A 21,263-nucleotide genomic window follows, 5' to 3' on the forward strand; every position below is an offset into this window, starting at 1 on the left:
TAATTATGCAAATTCTTCCAGGCTTTGCCATCTCAACACTTATACTCTCAGTGGTTGTTTTCCCAGTCCCATGCTTCTCTGAAGCATCTGCCAGCTCTTTACCTGAACATCATAACCATCTTTTGATTATCTGGTTTTTTACTTTCATCATGCTCTGTCCTTTCTGTTTCCTGTAGTAGGACCATAGAATTTCTTCTGTGTATGTTGTCTTTAGTTATTTTTTAACCTAAACTTGCCTGACTTTTTTTTTTTTTTGCTAGTTGTATGAATTTTTTTCACTTCTATTTTTGTGAATTGGTTTCTCAGACTTCCTGTTTAACCATGCTATACTTTGTTTTAGGCTATTAAATTTCTCATAATATTTTTTTGAGAGAATACAAAATTAAACTAACCATAGTACTTTATTTTTTCTTTTCAAGTGTATTACAGAATCTGAAAGATGTTCAATCAAACTAATAAAGCCTTGACACCACTTGCAGTATGCTGCTGGGTATTCGCTCTACAAAGAGAGCACAACTAAGGCTTCCTCCTTTTATTGTCCAAAACTCTTACATTTATAATTAAAATTTTTTGGGGGAAGCTGAGGTGCTTTAACATGTCTTATTTGAAGTAGTTCCATATTTTTAAAAAGTCAGCTGTAATTTTAAATCCTACAGGACACTTGTGGTAGTGTGTATAACTCATTGTTTACCACCCTTGCTAACAGACTAGCTATCAGTTACTGGAGGTACAGTAACATTTTGGGGGGTCCACACCGGTTTGGTTCCCAGCAGATGATGGTTTTAACTGGGGCAAAGCAGAATGTGTAGGGATGTTTATTGAAGTAGGGAGTGTGTGTAAACTAACAGGCTGTCTGGGGACGTCTGTATGGTGGGATAAGGTGCTATGCTGGGCTTTAATGGCTGTTTGTTTTGTAGCTGTTTTCAAGGGTCCTGTAAGATTCATTGGTTTATCTACATTATGCAGTTGCATTTCCTGTGCTTACTCCAGCAAAGGTGTGAAGGCAAATTTCTATATATTTCACTCAGCAGAAGCAAAATTAAAAAAAAAAAAAAAAAAAACAAACCAACAAAAAACTATGCATGAAGGTGAAAATAAAGTTGTTGCATGCAGAACAATTAAAAAATCCATTAATTTTAGTATTGCTTATAAAGAACACAGTTAATGGTGAAAATATACTGAAAAGATCTGAACAAGACTATTTCTTATGTTTAGAACTACAAGAGGTAGGTTCTTGGCATAAAGGTGAACTAGATGATTTTAGATTAGGGTCTCTTCCCTAGTTAAACATGAAGATAAAATTAGCATTTAGTGCTGAAACACACGTTTTGCACTGTGTTGCCGTCTTTCTATTCCTTAATCAAAAGAGTATTCTGACTGGGAGATAGTCTGAATTCTTACTGCTTATAAATATTTGATCAAGTACTTTATCATCTCTTGAGCCATGGGGAATCAGCAAGTCTGGTGGAAATCATATAAGCTGCACATGCAATTTTATTTTGAAGTGTAACAGGTGTTAAGATAGGAAAAGGAGAGGAAAGGGTCTTTGAGCATTTGTGATAAGTACAGTACAGGTTCAAATGTTCATCTTCAAGATAAAGTCTGAGAGGAGACTTCTTATCCAAAGGGAAAGAAGTTTGGAAGCAGAGAATCTGATGGACACCTTCTCTTTCTTCTTTTCCCCTCAAAGTGCACCTGTAACTTAAAAAGTGATGTTTTGCTGCTTTCAAAAGTTTGCCAGCCAATATACCATCCTTCATTCACATTCACATTTTCCCCTAATGTTAATGTACGACATATTTAAAATATGATTTTTTTCCCTATATACAGGAAAGAAATACTGTCAACATTCAGTGTAGAGATCTAAACCTGTACATAATTTAGAGTTTGCTAGGGTACTGTAGAGTATTTTGGTGGTGAAAGTGCAACTGGCACTGGAAAAAAAAAGTGCTGTCTAAAATTAGTATGAAAAATTTCATTTTAGTGGTAGTCTGTTTTGGTATGTTCTGGGTGTTTTTGCTGGTATCTGTCACAAAAGCCTAAAACAATTCATTCTCAGAGAGATGATTGGGAGCATACAGAATGTCTAGATTGCAAAAAACCACCAAAGTATTTGTATTTATGTAATAGTCAAATGATGCAGGTTATAATAAATGTCAGGATGGTAGAAACATGAGGGGGAGGGAAAAAGTGTGGAAACTTTGTTTATGTTTCATGGTTTAAAATAAAAGTGATTTTCCCATAATTTCTTTTCCCTGGATAATTGCTGATATTGAAAGTTCTTATTCAGCTGAAGTCAGTGTTTTAAAGAAAAAAATTATTGTCAAAATAAATTCCACTTTATAACAGCAGAGGTCAGAATATGTCAAGAGATACGAGATCAGTTTTGCAGTGACTCCCAGCTGGTGTATGAATTCACACTTGATATAGACACAGGCTCTCAGTGTGAGGCTGAGAATACTGTCCAGGCTTGGAGAATACTGTCCTGCATAAGATGCATGAGTTTTTAGTAGGATATTCATGGGTATATGCCTTAATTAAAAAGGCATTGCATACATTTATTACCTTGGACTTACCACAAGTTAGACTTGTGTTCAAGTTCTTCTGGCTGCACATCTCCATATGTTGTATAGTGCAAACAACGATCTTTAAGCAACCAAGTATTTTAAAAAGCTTGTTATATAGGCACAGGAGGAAGTGGTGGGTGACATTTCTCCTTTCTGTAATGATTTCTGATGCAAGAGGAGTGTTTATGAAAAGATGTGTTGCTCTCCCTATCTGTGTTTTTTACTATTTAATTATAGAGAAGGCTAGAACACCTCTGCTCTAAATATGAAAGTACTGGTGTCCTCCCTCCCCACCCTGCAAACGCACTGACATTCCTGCTACGTGTCACTGTCAGGATGAGGATGGGATGGACAACTAGTTTAACTCAGTGGGATAATTCCTTTGTCAGTCTTTAAATGTTGTGCAAGTCATGTTTGGATGCTTCAAGTTGAAATTATATCCAAATTCTTGTTCTAACAAATGATCTGAGTCTGTATGACCAATGAAACACATGGTTTTGTGATGCCCCCAAAACCAGAATTAAATCTTGCATTGGAAATAGCATCAGTGCTATGAAGTATCATTCCTTTCTCTCTGGAATTTCGAATTAAAAAAGTCCACAGAGACAACATTCTGTTTTGATAAAGCAGTGGATCTAATGTTAAAAGGACTTCCCAGGCGTGTGGTTTTTTTTTTGTGTTTTTTTTTTTTTTTTTTAGGTAGGAGAAACATCTTTATGAGCTTCAAATAAAGTGGTAAAAATTTTCATGTAGAAATCCTGACCACTTACTAGATCAAGCAGCAGAAATTGGCATAGCTTCATGCAACATATATGGAGTAACATGTTTAAACTGGGGGCAGTCTGTGCTTTGTCTGTTGCTAGGCAAAGTTTCAGACATTCCTGGAGTCTGCATGCCCTGAAAGACAGCTGGTCACAGAAACCATTGTGGCTCAAACCCGAAATGCTTGAGGCATCTTGCCTATGGTAGAAGAAAATCTCTGTCTTCCAGGGCATAGATAATTCTGCCTATGAAAAAACTGTATGGATTACTGATGGTATTTCTCCATTTAATGCCTTGTTATTTTTAAAGACAAAATAAAGTTAGGCTAAAGACAAAAAATGCCCAAAGGACATGCATCTGTTCATAATCTGAAAAGAAGATTCAAGGTACAAACATACTAAATGTGTAGAAGAGAGTAGTCTTGGAAGACTTTTTATAGCTCTGGATATGTTTTCTAGTGCAATTCGCCTGCTTGTGTGTCAGAGCTTTTTTGTGTGTGTTTTGTGAAGCTTTTTTAATCACTGTAGATGTATCATTAGGGGACATTATGTGAATGTATGTGAACCAGCCCACTGCTTATTGAACACTCTGTTTTTTCTACACAGGACTTAAGTTCACAGTGTGTCTTTGAGAAAGGATGTATTTGCCATATGCAGATAAATTGTTTAGTACACTGCTGACTTGTTTTCCTCTGAATGAGAACAAAAAAAAAAATTCATCAACATGGAATTTTCTAATGATATAAAAAGGTGGATACCAAGGATTCACATTTTAAATGTTTAATGGATTGGATATGGAGACTGTGATGTAAATTTTTGCCTCTCCCTTGCAGAATATGGAATTGTTTACAAAGAGTCATGAACATTTCTGCAAGGATGTCATAATAAATACAAGCAAATTATAATTTTCTTATGTAATCAGGGGGAGATAGGCTGCTTTTGACTAGTAATTAAATCCTACCTCTGGGCAGTGTGCGTAGCAACTCTGTGTAGCTGCTGTGATAGTCAATCTTATCTTGGGTTCCTCTGCACACCCAGGCAAGGAGGCAAGCACTCTGTCAAACCAGTTTGGCTCCTCAAATAATGAAATAAATAACGCTGCATTTGCAGAGGAGCAGTAAAATGGCTGGAGGAAGTGTCACGCTGGAGGTGGTTGAGTAACACCTGGGTCATGTGCAATGCTCACCCTGGATCAGAACTGGAGTGATGAGTGATGGTGTTGAAAAAGAAAGGGGGATGGGAAGGGGGAAGTGTTAAAAGGGTTTGGGAGAGCAGCAGTGCTTCCCTTCTGGACCTCTGTGCTCTTCACCTTAATTCTTTAATTGTAGTGCAGCAATTATTCCTGCGTGGAGCTGCGTGTGACTGACAGCTGACTGTGCATCTGCTGTCTGTGGTTTTGCAAACCATGCATCAGAGATCCCTGGAAAATAAGAGCTGGCTAGTAATGCTTGGCTTAATAAATACTCCATCAGCTTCACCAAAATGTTCAGATAGGAAGGACGTGACAGGGAAATGTGGTGCTTAAAGAGGGACCTTTACAAGTCATGTTAAATTGTTTAATAGGGTGAAGTCCTGATTTTGAGGTTGTTAGTAGCCTGATCCCTGATTTCTGCTTTTCTGAACCTTTGGTTTTTTGTAAAGGCAAATATATCTCAAACAGTGAAGAAGTTTGATTTTTTTTTTTTTTGAGAGGGGTGAGGAAATATATCTATAATTATGAATGTGTGGTTACTGTTCATGGTGGCACTGTGCCTGCTGTGAGATGATGGAAGGGTCTTGAGGAGGTAGCTACAACAGGATCCTCTGAAAAGCTGGAAGCTGTGTGTTCAAGCCCAAGAACAAATTCATTTCAGAGTTCTCAAAGTACAAAAACACTTGACCATCTTGCTACTTGTTCACCAAATATTCCCTTTTATTTAAATGCTCTGAAAGGCCAGCATTCATATTTTGAAACTCTGCAAACACCTAATCAGTGAAAAGCATTGGTCAGCAAATTTTGCTGAGCCAAAACTTCTTTATTTCTTTGCCCAGACTGATAGTCTGCCTCATCTAGTTGTTCTCCTGTCATCATTTCAAATGCACGCCATCCTTTTGTGGCTCCCTTGGACTTCAATTTCCTCCACAGCCATTCTTCCTCCTCTGACTGCAATTATTTAATTTCTGTGCCAGAGGCGATTTCTCTCATCTCCTGCCAAGGAGAAGGGCTGCACAGAAGCACAGAGCCTGTGGTCATGTGTTGTAGGGGATGTCTCCCATTAGATGGTGCTGTGCAGCAGCGGCAATGGCCTCTGCTGGGATACAGGAGCTCGCACCTGGAGGGCATCGTCCCCACGAGCCTTGGGAAGGGCAGCATTTGAAAGTCTTGCTCCTGGTGTAGTGACTTGGTCCATGAACAATGCTTTCCAAATAGCCCGATATAATTAGTTGTATGTGTTTATGTTCCTTTCAACTCCATGTTTTAAAAATTTCTAAAAAACAGCTAAGAAAACCCTGATTTTTTTTCCCTTGGTGTCACTGTTCTATGTAGCTTCTCTCACTGCTTACCTGCTATCATATTATAAAATGTAAATGTAGTTAAGAAAGCCCTCAGCTACCAACCAGGAGCTTTGCCATATTGCTTTTTTTTTTTTTTTATTTAGACAGGTCAGATCAGTGGAGTTCTTTTAAGCTAACCCTTCCCCCCAAGTTATTCAAATTCCAGAGAAGAGCGTAGTATTTCTCCATCTGAAGTCAGCATTCGTTTCAGTGACTTCCACCTGATTGTTTATTTCTACATAACTGCTGCTAGATAATATTGAAATTTCCGAGCTGCATTGTTTAAGATCTGCAGTTAATGCCAAGTGCCATAGCTTACTGGGAAGGGATGTTGTGACTACTTTTCCAGGGTCTGTACATGCCACTAAATGCCTTTACAGTGTCTTTGACCCTGTTAAATGTTCGTTTCCGCACAATTTCTTTTTTCACTGTCCATCTGTTTCCTTGTTAATGAGCTAAGAGAACCTGGTGAAATGGCTTGGAAACCAGTGTGTGTAGCAGAGAGAGATATAAAAGTCAGGGGATGTGGGGGCAGGAGGGAAGATGAGCAGAGAACACTGTTGGTTCCCTGAACCCCATGTGCAAGCAAATGGGTATAGTGAGAGAGGGAGAGGGGGAGTGTTGGGAGAGAATGCTTTGGGCTGAATGGACTCCATGCACATCTCAGTATGTATGCTGCTCAAACTACTGCTTACAGTAAAGGCTGAAAATTTTGAAAGGATTGACACATCTCTAGTAATAGCAAGAAACTACTTTCATGCATGAATAACCTTGCTAAACATGAGAAAACAATTGTATCTAAAGGATTTTCCCTTTGTGTGCATTTTCTTTTATCTAATGCCTTTTTTCTTCCTCCTACTGAATGTCATTTCAAGACCTTGTGGTTAGCTCTCTGGTTTGCTCAGTGCTGGTCTTTGGAGAAGCGTGGAGAAGTATTTAAAATATATGAAAAATCAAAGTATTGAATGCACCCAGGATCAAGGCAGTAAATTTGTAAGAGATAGATGTAATCTAGGGCAGAAACATGCTCTGCTCTTGGCCATTTCATCTGTTATCTCTGTATGTCTCTGCCATTTATATATATAATCCCAACAGGGACCTGCTTGCAGATAGCACCAGAGTTGTAGCATGTTTTCCTAATCAGCGTAAGCAAAGATACTGTTTTCTTTAAGGTTCTTCCTGTAAAAATAGATGCCAGTGGATTGAGAGACTGTACTGAAATTTACAGCATAGACTGCAACCTGGAATTATAATAATAGTAAAACTGAACTTAGAAAATACAAATATCCCAAGGCTTTTTATAGTTTGCATTTATCTTTTGTTCTAAATGAGCAATACCAATATTTAGAAATTCAATTGCAGTGAAATGGAGACATTACTTAAAACACTAAATATAAAATAATAGATTGAAATGTTAGACAAATGTTATTTTATTACATCTACAGCAAAAAAGTCTAAGCTGATATTTGCTTTAGTCCTTTTTTTGTGTTTGTCTTAGACAAATATGATTTTTATTATCATAATGTTTTATCTGTTAATATTCCAAGTAATGCCTCTATTTGCATTGAAGCTTTTAAAGACTTTTTTTTTTTTCTTGTTCCCCTGAAAGAAAACTGCTGCAGTTGTCATAGGCCTTTTTTCTCCCTCCTTTAGCAAAAGAAATTAGACAGACAAATTTTGCTTTTGGGGCAGAATATTTTACTATTTCTGTCTGAACTTGAAGTTCTTCATGAACGCAAGTGACTCCCTGTCCCACTGGTCACATACTGCCTGGGTGCCAGGGCACTGAATCACTGGGTCTTTGGGTATGCCAAGCCTCTCAAGGATCTGCATAAAATCTGAATGTTGTCCTTTTCTTATCCTCAGCATGCTGTGGCTCCAGCCCTTTTCTGATGCTTGCCCCCCTGTTTCAGCTGATATGCTTATTTCTGGGGAGGGGGAGAGGTGGGGGTGTGTGTGTGAGGGAGTTACATGAGATGGGATTGGGTTTCTTTAATATATATTTAGTACTATACTGAAGCACAAATAGCCTGGATGATTGCAGGACGCTTCAAAAATGCAGACCCTTCACATGGGCATGAAGCAGAGAGTGGGAATAGAGGCTCTGGTGCGGTTTCAGGATAGCAGGAAAATCATGGCTTTCTCCTGCGACTGGACTGCTCAGCCAGCCATACAAAGCCTTGTGCATCCTAAGTCTGGAGGGAGATATTGAGAACATACTGATATTCTGTCCAGGACAAGTTTTTTTATGGCCCTGGTGGACACTACATAGGATGCATGTATTCATTTATCCAGCTGCAACAGCTGTGAATGGATTTGTCTGTTGATTGCTTATCCCCCAACTTGGAAAGATATTAACAGCTTGAGGTCAGATGAGAACCAGTGCAGTGCTGAATATGTAGATGTTTCAGAAATAATAAAGAAATGGTGAATGGAGAGACTGACTTTTACAATGGGCAAGTTCAAAATCTGGCTAGCATGAGAGCACATATATTATAAAACATGGTCATTAATAGATATATAAGTAGTGGAAGTTCAATTTCTCCTTGTAATTTCTTCTGTTATCTCAGTTGATGACTTTTCTGGAAATCATTCCTTCATAATTCTTGTTCCCAGGGTATGTTTAACTATTTTCTCTGTCAGAAAGAAGCACTGAAGTCTAGTACAGCACTGTTTTACTGTGAATTAAAAAAGACAACTTTCAATAAAGCTGGTTTTTACATACTTATGGAATTCAGGAGTTGCTTTTTGCTTATTTCAGGGGTGGACAGAATGTTTAGATGTCTCTTTCTTCGTGAATGCTTTGTCCTTTTCTCTGTTTAATAAGGAACATTTATGGTTTAGGGGCCCAATACCACCATTCTTTTACCACAAACTACTAAATTAGTAGGGAGCTCAACTGGAAAATTTTAAAATACTAATATTAGTTTTCTGTTGCTTTGGGAAGGTGAATAAATGCCTACTTTTATTTAAGTGGAAGTAATTGTAAATACCTATGAGAAACTGAATTTGTGGTTAAAGTTGAAATCAGCATGCATCATTTAAGGTGGCAGCTTTAGAGCTTGTGTGCATTCAAATGGTGTTTGCAGAATTAATAGTTTCCCAAGAAATCCGACGTAGCTATGTAATTAAAAATAAAATGTCAATGATTTCTGTTTTTCAGCGATGACTAGTCATTCAGATTTCACTTTGCATTGGCAAGCTTTGTGTTACTGGAACACCCACCTCCATCTAGCCGATGCTGCCCATATCTGCACATACAGTAACGCTTTTTTGTCACACAAAGTAATGTATGATGGGTTTCCTAGTTTGACACCTGTCAGTACAGCCATCAGGATAAACAACAGTAGGCTTATTCATCTTGTTTTCCTTTATGGGATGGTCTTGTTTGTGGGGGAAAAGCTTGACTGAGTTGATTGATCCCAAATGTTTATCCCTGCTCTCTCTGCAGCATTGTTCCACCAAGCCAGTGAGCCATTGGAAGGAAAATTCTCCTTTCAGCCTTCAGATTGTGTTTCTACATGTGGTTTGACAGAAAAGCTGAAACGAGCAGAGTATAAGCATCTGATGAGCAGAGATCTGTACTTTTCACACCTACTACGCCAGTAATGTTTTCCCTTCTTGCTCACCCCTTACTGTTTTTCTTCATCTTTTGTAAGAATGTAGCCATGTGTTATTTCAGGAGTCTTGGTATGTTTGTCCAGAAGGCATACCACAATAGGACCCCATCATTATGTTGATGATAGAAAATAACAGTAAGACTTTTTTTTTTCAATAATGAACCATTTCCTTTTATAAATATCTGTTCTGTTTTCCTATCAAAGGCAGTTTGGACTGAAGACTGAAAAATCTCTACATTCTCTGAAGTGTAATGATGCCTAGGGATTTGGGGTATGGGGTTAAACAGGGGAGTACAGGCTTGCATTGAGCCACAGAGAGTGAATTATTCCAACTGAAAAACATTAGTGTTGTGGAGATAAAGAGGAATATTCACAGGGTCCATCATAAGTGATCAATGGCAAAAATACTCATCTCCTTCCCCCTTCTTACTCTTTCTGTTCAATTAGATTATACAACGCATTCACTTGTAGATATTTTTCTTAGTCCGGCCATCCCAGTTCTTTACCTCAGTGGCAACATGCCTGTCATGGATTTTAGCTGTGAGCTGTGGGGATTTCAGATTAAGAGCTTTTTTTGTAGAAACCTAGGTCTTGCTCTTCACTCCTGTGTAGGTTAGGTTGGGCAGTGTCAGGCTTTCATTGCTGTAGAGCTGACTGGGAGAGCTTCTGGAGCACTTGTTGACTGACCCCTCAGGAGTTTGTTGGACTGTGAATTAAATTGTTGATCAGGAGGGAAGATAGCAGCTTTTTTCCCACAATAGCATTTTTTTTTTTTCTCAGTGACCTTGCCTGCTTTGGGCCTGGCATCCCTGCTGCTACCAGAAATGAAATAGTAGTATTTTCCTGTGGATGGGAGCTGTGAATGCCCATTCTTTCTGTACATTTTCTTGGGCTCAAAATTCAGGGAGACAGATCCTGCTGACCTCAAAAATGAGCTGCTGTTTTCTACTGCTTGACCTTGAGAAATCTAGTCATCACTATGGTTGGGCTGTTTGCTGCAACGTCAAAAGTTTTCTATCCAAATGGCTGATTTTTCAACTTGTGTTCAAGACTGTGTACAGCAACCCTCTAAATATGGGTACCTACCACCCTATGCCCTTTGGGAGCGATTTGGATAAAGAAAATTGCTACAGGAGAAAACTGAGGCAATGTTATGGGGTCTTTTTTTTTTTTTTTTTTTTTTTTTTTTTTTAAGAGGGAGGAAATTAAAAAAAATGGGAGGAGAAGACTGTACAGGAAGCCTGCAAATGCCAGGCAGCACAAGCTATTTACTTGAAAGCATAATGACAGCATTTTCTGGTAGCTACCACATAAGCTGTTCAAACACAAGCTCATGTACTGCATGGCATTTAAATGGAACTGCAAATAGCCATGAAAAGGGGAGGGAGGATGTTGGGTAGTGCATCTGAATGTAGGAGAGGAAAAAAATCCTTACTGCCTTTTTGTATTTCTTTTTTTGATTTTGATGTTTCCCTTCTTTCATGATGGAGAAGAAAAATCTGTCAAGCTGAGATATACCATCTTTTGACAACTGGATATAAGATGCAGTGGACTCAAAGTACTACTTGAAAACATGTTGTAAATCTACTTCCAGACCTGGTCACACTGTACAGATGCCAGCACACTGGGAGTTGCCTGCATGCTTGCTTGTTGGCTGGGGTGTAGCCAATGTATTTCCTATGCATCTTGCAGGAGCAGTACCATTCTGCACTGCATGAAGGCAGTTATAGCCAAAGGAGTTCTGTAAATGGAGGAATGCAATGCTGGGGTTATTTAAAGACAGAGCCATTTGCCATGTAGTCTGATCCAGATTTGTGGTAATGGGTAGGGAGAAGAAAGGCCATTGGAAAGGTAGGAATTCAGACATTTGTATGTACATGGGGTGATCTGCTCAGGTAGGCATTGTGACAGGAACTGGCAGGTGTAGCCAAAATTCTCTACTGGGGATGCCACCATTGCATCACTGTTGCATCACTGTCCCAGTTCCCTACAGAAGACAGCCAGTCCTCTCTTCAGCATGCAAAATTTGTCTTTCTTTGCTGCAGACCATGCTGGGGACCTGAAATTGATAAATCAGTGTTGATCTCATTAATTGCCCTCTGAGTAACTTTTTGCCCATGAGATCCTTCAGGCAGTTGCTATCCTCTGTGGTTCAGTATCTTGCATCTTCCTTCCATCCCTAACCTACATCGTTGTATCAGGGAGCTGTATGCTTCAAGCTGATGCAAGCAGCATTTCTCTCAAGTTGAGGCACAGGGACCTTGCATGGTTTGAGGTGCTGTAGTCTAAAGGCAGGGTGGCAGAGGAACTCTGAATGAGGTGGAGAGAGCAGGCTGTATGGTGAGTACCTGTGCCAAGGCATCGCTGAGATTGCAGGCTTGCAGGTGTGGTGCAGCACTGCTTCCTTGTCTCTGGGCAGCTAACGCTGTTGTGATGGAGAACTGGTCAGCCAGCATGCCTGGGTATGTGGTAGAATTCTTGCATTGGCTGGGGAGAGTTTGGCTGTTTCCATCACAGCAAAGTTAAATTGAGAAACCTACCAGTCCATTTTCTTTGAGTTTCGTGTGGTGGTAAACATCGACTGGCCTGTGGTAGAGCTGCCTTTTTGCTAGAGCCATTCAAACCTGTGTAAACCATGGAAACAACTTGATATGAACTCCCTTAGTAATTTTTTTTTTATATTAACACTGAAAGAATCTTTCAACTTGGGATAGATTGTAAGGCAAAGGAGCCCTGCCTTATGATCAGCTATATTTGGCCTACAGGATAGCAAGCCAAAGAAATGTACTCAATGACTATTTTGGTACTTGGGCATATAATCAGCATATTCTGTACTGTGTGCTTTTTGTTCAGTCCATGATGATTTTGATGTCATGCCATGCTCAGAATGGTTGATCTTTGGTTATTTCTTCTTGATTTGTCTCCTGCTACAGGAATCACAGCAAACCTGAAAATAAACTAGCTCTCTGTGTGTGTAAGCATTTTTAAAATGTCTAAATTTAAATAGAGGCTTGATATGCATACTCTTTGAAGAAAATTGGTTGGACCTGGCAATTGCAAATTACCTAAGTATTAGGGGACGCTGTCTTTGAAAAACAACATTAAACTGTTTTATAGCAGCAAATAAATTTGATTTTATTATATAGCCTTTAATTATGTCATTGCTCTCATTCTATCAAAAGAGCAGTGATAGAAGCAGAATATATTCAGCTGAATGGAGGAGAGAAAAGAGACATATAATTTGGAAGGGGATGTTGTTCAAAAATGGGTAGAAATCACCCTTGTAAGGTATTTTCTTTATTGTTTGGTGGCTCTCATGGCTAAGCGGTTGAAAAATTGTTCAAAATCAATTATGCCTATTACATAAGAGTACCACACCCAGTGTAAGCAGTTTTCACGAACAAACAGTGACTCAGAAATCATAGACATAGTTTGAAGATGTAATATCTTAGGGTGGGATTCACTGTCTTACTTAGGTTCTTCCAGGGAACTTTGAGGCAGTCTGTGTCTTTGAATTTTTTTAATGATACCTGTTTCCTGGTAGACTATTATAGTTACAGCTGAGCTTGAAGCTCTGCGCTGGGTATAAGCAGGTGAAAGTCCATAACGAGAAAAGTCCTCCGTCTCTCTACAAAAACAGATTTAAAAATGGAGCACTTACTTTTGTGACATCAACAAATTCAAGTTGTTGTGCAACTTGGAAAGTGTTTTGGTTTCATGCACCAGTGTTAAATTGTTCTTCGAGAATACCTCCTAATTACTTAATTATTAGTTATCCTTTGAAAGTCAATATTAATGAAACCTAACTTGGCAGAACCATGCTTTTATTTTAAGATCAACAAGCCACGTAGTTGTCAAAATCAGTGGGTCACAAGATCAGTCTGACAGTTCCATCCTGTGTAGCAAATGAGCGTTGATTGCTGCAGCAGCTGCACAAATAGCTTAGTCAGAATGCTTCCAGTGTAATGTCTTCTAATGTAGTTTGAAGAGGTCTGCAAGTCTAGTAGAGGCATTTACAGCCTTGTACTCAAATTGGACTCTTGCTGTTTAAGGAAACAGGATTATGCATTGCAGTGTGGCATTCTTGTGTTCTGGAGGGGCTACTCTGAAGTGTAATTTGTCTTCAGTTCTTCAGTGGCACATGTTCCTTGTCTTCCTCTGAATGATTTTTGAGGGGTTTGGGCCTTAGCTACTTAATTCTAGGGCCCCTTCTCTTTAAAAAAAAAAAAAAAAAAAAAAAAAATGGAGGGATTTCACTGTGAAGGTTGATTGTGGGTTTAGAAGACGTTGCAGGCTTGGGAAGGGCCCAACTGTTGTTGAAGGGAGCACCTTGTCATCTATTGCATGCATGACTTGCCCGTAAACTCTCTAAAAACACAAATATTTTGACTGTGTAGTCTTGTAGATGTCAGTGATAACTCCACAATAAGAACAATTTAAGGATTCTTAAGAATTGATTGGAGTTTGAAACATAGCTGTAAAGCTAGACTCCAGATCTACAGCCCTTACTATATACAGCCCTACAGTTCTAATGTATGACATGCAAATGTTAAATTTCTAACTTGAAGAATGAAGAGCATAATTTTAAACTAGGTATTCCTTTTCCTCATATTCCCTATAACCTAGGGAACATAAATATTTATTCCTAAAGTTTCCATGCTGTTATGTTACATTGGCTAGCTTCCCTCAAAATCATCACTAAATATATAGGGTTGGAAACAAAATATCATGCCATATATGAGAAAAGGGTAGTTTTCAGATTCTGTGTTTCTAAGTGATTATTGACAATTATATTTCTAAGATGCAACTTCTAGTTTTCTATAGGAACAGACTGTTGTTATATGAATATTGTATAAAGTGCAATTCTCCTAGGGGAATCATTATCATCCTTTCTTTCCCCGAATTTTGATTTTTTTTTTTCTTATCTTGAGTTGGTGTGCCATCATTCATTTTCTGTCACTATCTGTTACATTTTAGGAAAAAAACCTTAAACACAAAAGATTTTTGTAATATCTAATTTTCTTCTCAATAGGAAGATTGAACTTTTAGCATTTGAATGAAAAGAAAACCTATGTTAAAGCTAATTACTTAATTTGTAGGATTTCTGGGGTTAGTGTGCATCCCTCTTGGAATTAAAAAAAACGATAGGGTGATAATATAATAATTTTACATATCCTAAAAGAGCTTCATCCTGTCCTTTACTCTTTCTACCAAGCAAAGCTCATTCTTTTCAGTACTAATTTCCTTACTTACAGTGATAACCATGAGCTGTGCTCTGGTTGCATGCAGGTTCCACAGCACTCTAAACTGTGTGCCTGAGCTCCTGCACAGGATTGAGGATGGTCAGGATCCCCAGCGGCCGGCTCATAATTAGCTGGTGGCTGAACATGGTGACTTCTAAACTCAAATAAATACAATTCCTAGTATTTGATTTCTGTTCCCAGCTGGCCTATAACCTCTCTTTTGGACTGATGGCAGAATTGTATAAAAGTCCTTTTTTGACTTGTGCATGGGTTATTAATCTGGTGTTTGGAAGAAATCTGCCAAATTTGGTCCCTGCAGGGAATGTAGGCACGGGGGGGGATCTAGTAGTGGCTCCAAGTGAGTATAGGTTTGAGCAAATGCTTTGTGTTTTGGGATTTTGGGGTATTTTTTGAAAACTACTTTGCTGAAAACTTGTAGTCAATTCTTTTGGTTTTGGGTATCTCAAATCCTTTATAAGACATTGTTCTTGTTCGCTGCTTTTCCAGTCTGACTATACAAACGAGTCCCATTAGTATACTCCTGCCACTTGCCAAGGAATGGGAATTGATGTGCACGTGATAATGCAGACTTGGAGTGGTTCTTTAGTCACACTGCCTTAGGTGCAAGTGGCACAAAAAACCCTCACCATTAAAATAGTTTGTGCTAGATATCATGGGTATACACGCTGTAACATGAAGTAGGAGATAAAAGACTTTCTCTCTTTTGCATTTCTGTTTGAAATTTCTTTCATGCCTTTCAATGTGACTGGTATTGCTTCAGAAAATAATAAGTATTCCCTTAGGATTTAGCTGAAGATTGACTTACACTAGAGGAAACTATTTGAAGATGTTGGATCTGACTTCTTTTGAGGCATAAAGAACTAGCTTTTAAATACTTACTTCTTTGAAATTAATGTAAGAAAATAATAGTATGAACTAAGTGTTAAATCAGGGTTTGTTCGTTTGTTTCTAACTACTACTAAGATTTTCCTGCTATTGTTGATTTTTGTCTGTGTGTCCAATTAACTCTCAACTCCTATTCTTATAGGCAGTTACCAGGCAAAGCTTTGGAACTGAAGACTTTAGAGCAGCTCTAGAAAATGGAGTCCTGTTGTGCGAGTGAGTATTGCCTTACCTATATTACAGCCCGTCAGGTTAACATCAGCTGGCCTCTGTCCTTCCTGGCCTCAGAATTTTTATTTCTATTTTTTTGAAGTACCAAAAGTATTTAGTAATAAATAATTTAATTTTTTTAATAATTGTTGTTTGTCATGAAAAGTAAAAGCAGCTTTTGGACGTACTCTTTCCAGATCCATCTGTTTTTTGTGTTGTCCCACACACTTCTTTTTGTGATACTGAGAGGATCATGATGTTGATTGATAATATTGGTTTTAGTTATAATGCCCAGGATATCTCTGGGCTTTCTCTTCAACTTCTGCAAGGTGGTATGGCTGTGGCTGGGATCAAAGCACTCTGTCACCCCTATAAGCACTGTTGCTGTTTGGGTTTGGATTTATGTCCTCCACCCCCTGCCCTTTAGTGTTGATTTTCTAAATCCTGAAACTACCTACTTCTATCACAGAACTTTACACTCAGCTTGTTTTGGAGCACTTGCTGTAAGAAGCTTCCTCGTGCTTATATATTGTAGGCTTGGCAATGATGGGACTTGCCCGGTTTCGTTGTTAGACTGAGTCAGAGGTGTAAAATGTCCACTCAACAGGTCTCATCCACATATCTGTAATTGGCTTGGTGCTTACTAGAACAGGTTTCCAGGACTGGAAGTGGTGCTTATCCCTTAGTATTTTAAGGAACAGCAGTTTTAAGTGTCATTAGAACACCAGCACAAGAGAAATCTCATTAGAAAGCAACCTGGGATGCTGAAAACAACAGCAACAGAAACAAACAAACCTTAAAGAAACTCAAACCCACAAAACTCAGAACTGCTCTCAAATCAGTTCAGCAAAACTAACTCTGAGAAAATATTTGTGCAAGTTCAGCTCTCTGAGCTTCTTTTTCTATACATATTTTTTTCCTTCTGTGAATATCGCCATGTTTTCTGTCCTTGACTTTGTTTTGGACCCTTTGCCTTCCAGTCTTATCCTGTTAGATGCTTCTAAAGTTATCTGTGATATGGGGCGTTAATTAATTTTCAATAATATTGTAGAGCTGGATGCTTTATTTGCATTACTTATGTAATTAAATGTAATGAGTGTGAATGTGGTAATAAAATAGTTTCTACTTTTAATGAGAAAGAATATGTTTAGTGGGATGTATATATTGTATTCAGATGTTTAAGAATTGGCCATTAACTGATACATACTAATCTTCTGATATCTTCATTGTTGACACTACTTGGCAATAGAATGAGGATCTCTCTGCAAAATGCAAGTCAGTTAAATTTAGCTGTAATTATTAATAATGCAAAAAAAAAAATCCTGCAATTTTTTCAGTGTCTTGATTTGAAAAGACAGCTGTCTGCTAAGGAAGGCAGGAGCCTCTCTTGAAATGGAAAATGTAAACCCCCCTCCCTCTGAATTATTATAATTTTGAATTTATAGGCAAAGATATGGGAGCAGGAATAACTGTTCTTTATTAGGAGAAAAATATGCAGTAATACAAAACAACACTGAGTCAGAATACAATCTGACACCCTGGGGGTCAGGGTGTTGGTAGCAGTCCCATTAAATGGTGGCTGCAGTCCTCCTGCAATGACAGGTGTGGTTCTGTTGAAGCAGTGGTCCTGTAGAAGGGTGTGGTTTTCCTCTGAAGGTCCAGTGGTGGTGTTGATGGGCCTGGTCTTCCTCTGGGAATTGTATGGGAAAAGGTTATCTTGTTCCAAATCTCAGATTATATCCAGGTGGGAATGCTTGGCTCCTCCCCCTGGGTGGAGCATCTCACAATGGGGTGATGTAATTTTATCAGTGAGAATCAGTGGCCCATTAACAGAAGATATTTCCCAGAGGGAGGACGGGTTGTGGAAGAGATAAAGAAACTGCCCCACCTGATTTTAACAGGTGGCAAAAGAATACCCACTGCCAGCCACATCTTACATTGCAACCTAAGACATTCTAGTGAGCAGCTTGCCTTAGGAGGCATGCAACTTTCTTTAATGCAAAAGATGCCTTATTATGTTGTACTAAAATAGCTGTTCCCCTGCATCTTAATTTTAAATCTGACATACTTAAGTCCAAGGAGGAGTGATTTTCATAGAAATTCTGTGGAAACAGGAAAGAGCAGATGGCAAAAATTTTTGCATGTCCAATTTTTGCCAATGACAATATAGTGCAAGATCTCAAATAATTGAGACAAACTAGAAACTAGATAGTCCATTTCCTTGGTTCACCTGTGGCATGGCTAATTTAGGTGGATATATTATCTCTGTGGATTGTAGATCTGACTTAAACCATAGTAGATAAGAGACCTCTACTTGCACCACATATTCCTATAGCATGCAGTCAGTTTGTTTGTCCTACTCAAAGACTAAGTGCACGCGTTGGCTGAGTGATGAGTAGTTGACAAAATAAAGCCTTTTACATTTTGCCAATTCTAGTGTGCAAACACTAGAGAAAGAAATTTACTGAAATTTTTCTGGGCGCATGCTACTTCATGTTCTTCAGTAAAATAAATAAAAAATTCTGCATTTGGAAGATTTAAAAATAAAAAAAGGGAGGAACTCAAACCTTTTTTTTTATTCCACCTCAACAGATCACTTTTTTGCATAGAAAAAGTGATCAAATGTGTCTTGTTTGTCAAATAACTCTGTGTTATTGAAAAATCTCAGGACCTGCAGTTCTTTTTTTTTTTCTGCAGGTATTTAGAAATGTATCCTTCATTCCAGTGTATAGGGGTCAACTGTTCTTTGTGTTTATTTCCCAAACACATTTTCTGCTTGAGCAAAAGACGCTTTTCCCCCACACAGAGGTTTAAACTCCCGGTCTTGTCTCTGCGCTGGTAGATACAAAGCCTTGCTGATGCTTTGTGTGAGGTAAAGGGTCTGACCAGAGAAGCAGTAACAAGAAGTGATAGCAAGTAAAAAATCCTCGAAGGTGTAGAGGCCGGTGAAGTCTGCAGGGCTCCTGGGGTCCCTGTTCTCCACTGACCCTCTGGTCCAGTGCGTAAGTCGGTGATCCACAATATTTCACTAGCTCCATGATTGAAAACCTGGGTATAGACTTGCAAGGAATCCTGTGCCTCATCTTTACTGCAGGATAAGGTATGCATTTGGGCATGTGTATTCAATAGTGATGTGTTAGTCTGTCCTATCTTCTCAGCTTAATTATGAATTTTATGTGAAGAGTGATATCAGGTACAGTCTCTTCTGACTGAGATGGAAAATGACTTGTGCATGTAAATAATGTGTGCCAAAAATGATTGCTGCATACAGCATACTGGACTTGGTAGCATTGTAAAAACTCAGTTTATCTCTCACCCTTTCAGGAATATTAGTGCTATCACACTGAACTCTGAAAATCAGTATTCTGTTACATTTTTGACATCTGCTCAGAACCTTTATGAGAAGAAAAGCTATAAATAGGAAATCTGAATCCAATTAACATCACCACCCTTGTAGTAGAAACATAGATCCTTTTCTGCCCACGCCTCCTCAGGCATTTTCTTTTCCTTCTCACTTTGCTGTTCCCAGAAACCTCTTTGTGTGTGACTTGTTTCATTTCTGCTACTACAATCTGTTCTTGCTTGTCACTTCTTGGGAGTGTTAATAGATTCAGCTCAAACTCATTCAGATCATGTTATGTTAGGACCCCATGCAAAGTATTTCTTAATAAGCATTGATGCTCATGCTTAAGTACAGTAAAATATTTAACAGAAAATCATATAACTTTTTTTTAGTTTGATTAACAAGATCAAACCTGGCATCGTTAAGAAGATCAATCGTCTGCCAACTCCAATAGCTGGCTTGGTAAGTAATGGCATTGAATCTAATATCTGGTGTATGAACCAAGTGATCTTTGTTTTTAAAGAATTTTCAAAATTTTAGCTCCATTTTCATTTTTGTTCAAAATTGTACCATTTCTATGTTACCTTAGACCACAAAGGATACCTACTCTGTCATTTGGATCTGTAACTTCAGTCATCCTGTCACTGCATCAAGCTTCTTCATCCCCAGATGTATCAAGCACTGGCTCCTGTGCACAAACCTCTGCGGCATTACTTGTCTCTGTTTAAAGGCCACTGTCCTATCTTAACATTTAGAAGCCACTTCAATATCCCTTTTTTAGGGAATGGGCAAAGTAGGAAATGTTCTGTGTAGTTAAAGTATTTTTAGAACCTGTTTCACTCCACCCACAACAAAGCCTCAGTTTCATTAAAATAACTCTGATGATGCAAAGATCTATCTGCAGGCTTCAGCTGAGGGATTTGCCAATGTTTTGGCTGTAAATCACATTGCTGGGGGTAGAGGTGGGAGATGTATTTCATAATTTTTACAGGAAATGTAAAGGGTTTTCTGTGTGCTGTTTGGAAAATTTGGTGCCCAGAGACTAGATTAAGTTTTGTAGCCATTTAGCATCAGAAACCCTTCGGTGGGCAAACAAGTTCAAAGAATTCCTTCTTCATCACAACAACCTTTCTTCACTACAACAGCCTTGTAGGCTGTTCATGTCACTCAAGGCTATTTAGTCCTGTCACAAATGCCATTGGTCTCATATTAAAAGATCCAGGGTGGACAGGGACATTTGCATGATTCCTGTGACAAATGAAGATCCCACCTTATGACAAACATGCAAGCTCAACATCAGGGAAAATTACCTGGTTTCTTAGTAGGAGTAGAATGCAAAACTTCTCTAGATACTTTTATTTATATGTTTTAATGGGATGAACCAACAAAACATTCGTTTTTGCTGGTCATCCATGCAGCTCATTAGAGAATAAGTGTAGTTAACTTGGCTGCAGGTCATAGGATTAGGTTAAATTGCCATAAGTTATTGCATAAGCTGAGAATGTGCATTTCCACATCAAATGACTGTAGAAAGTATTAATTGCCTTTGTCCCAGACGAGCTCAGGTATTTAGGCTTGTGAATAAGACTGCTGCACATTCTTTTCCTGTGAGACATACAAAAAAGAATTCAAATTAAACCAAAATAATTCTGGGGAGGAGAGCACAGTTATTTGATCAGTGGTTTGATTGTCTATGTGGCCTCTGCAGTAGCCATTAGATTCAAAACAGAAAACCATAAGCTAGATTTCATTTTTGTGGTTAAGTGCTGTCTTGATTCATAACTGCAGGCACTCTTGGTTTTATATGCATTTTTTATTTCCGGATGTAAAAATGCAGAGTATTCACTTGGTGTGTAATTTATGTTTTACTGGTAGTGTATTATTGTTTTCTGAAGTTGTTTCTAGTTCCTACAAGTCTTCAAAAATAAAGGAAAGAGGAGGAAAGGCAAATGATTCTTGTAAATCGAGCTCACCCAGTGTTATTGTTAAAATGCAGCTTAAAGGTAGTAATTGAGAGAGCTGATGTTTTGTGTGTTAACCTGTGGAAAAGGTTTTACATAAACACTTCAGTTTCTGGAGAC

At 38.5% G+C, this 21,263-nt stretch overlaps 1 protein-coding gene across 7 annotated transcripts in view; it reads left to right on the forward strand.

Annotated features, from left to right (window-relative positions):
- Positions 1-21,263, forward strand: part of LMO7 (LIM domain 7) — a 132,083-nt gene that overhangs the window by 19,269 nt on the left and 91,551 nt on the right. For all 7 annotated transcript variants that reach the window (XM_030234063.2, XM_018908734.3, XM_050970354.1 and 4 more), the window contains exons 2-3: positions 15,775-15,845; positions 19,575-19,644. In XM_030234063.2, the coding sequence (XP_030089923.2) occupies positions 15,775-15,845; positions 19,575-19,644 (141 nt within the window). The remainder of the gene's footprint in view (positions 1-15,774; positions 15,846-19,574; positions 19,645-21,263) is intronic.

This window comes from Serinus canaria, chromosome 1 (genome assembly GCF_022539315.1).
Source record: "Serinus canaria isolate serCan28SL12 chromosome 1, serCan2020, whole genome shotgun sequence".
Classification (NCBI taxonomy): domain Eukaryota; kingdom Metazoa; phylum Chordata; class Aves; order Passeriformes; family Fringillidae; genus Serinus; species Serinus canaria.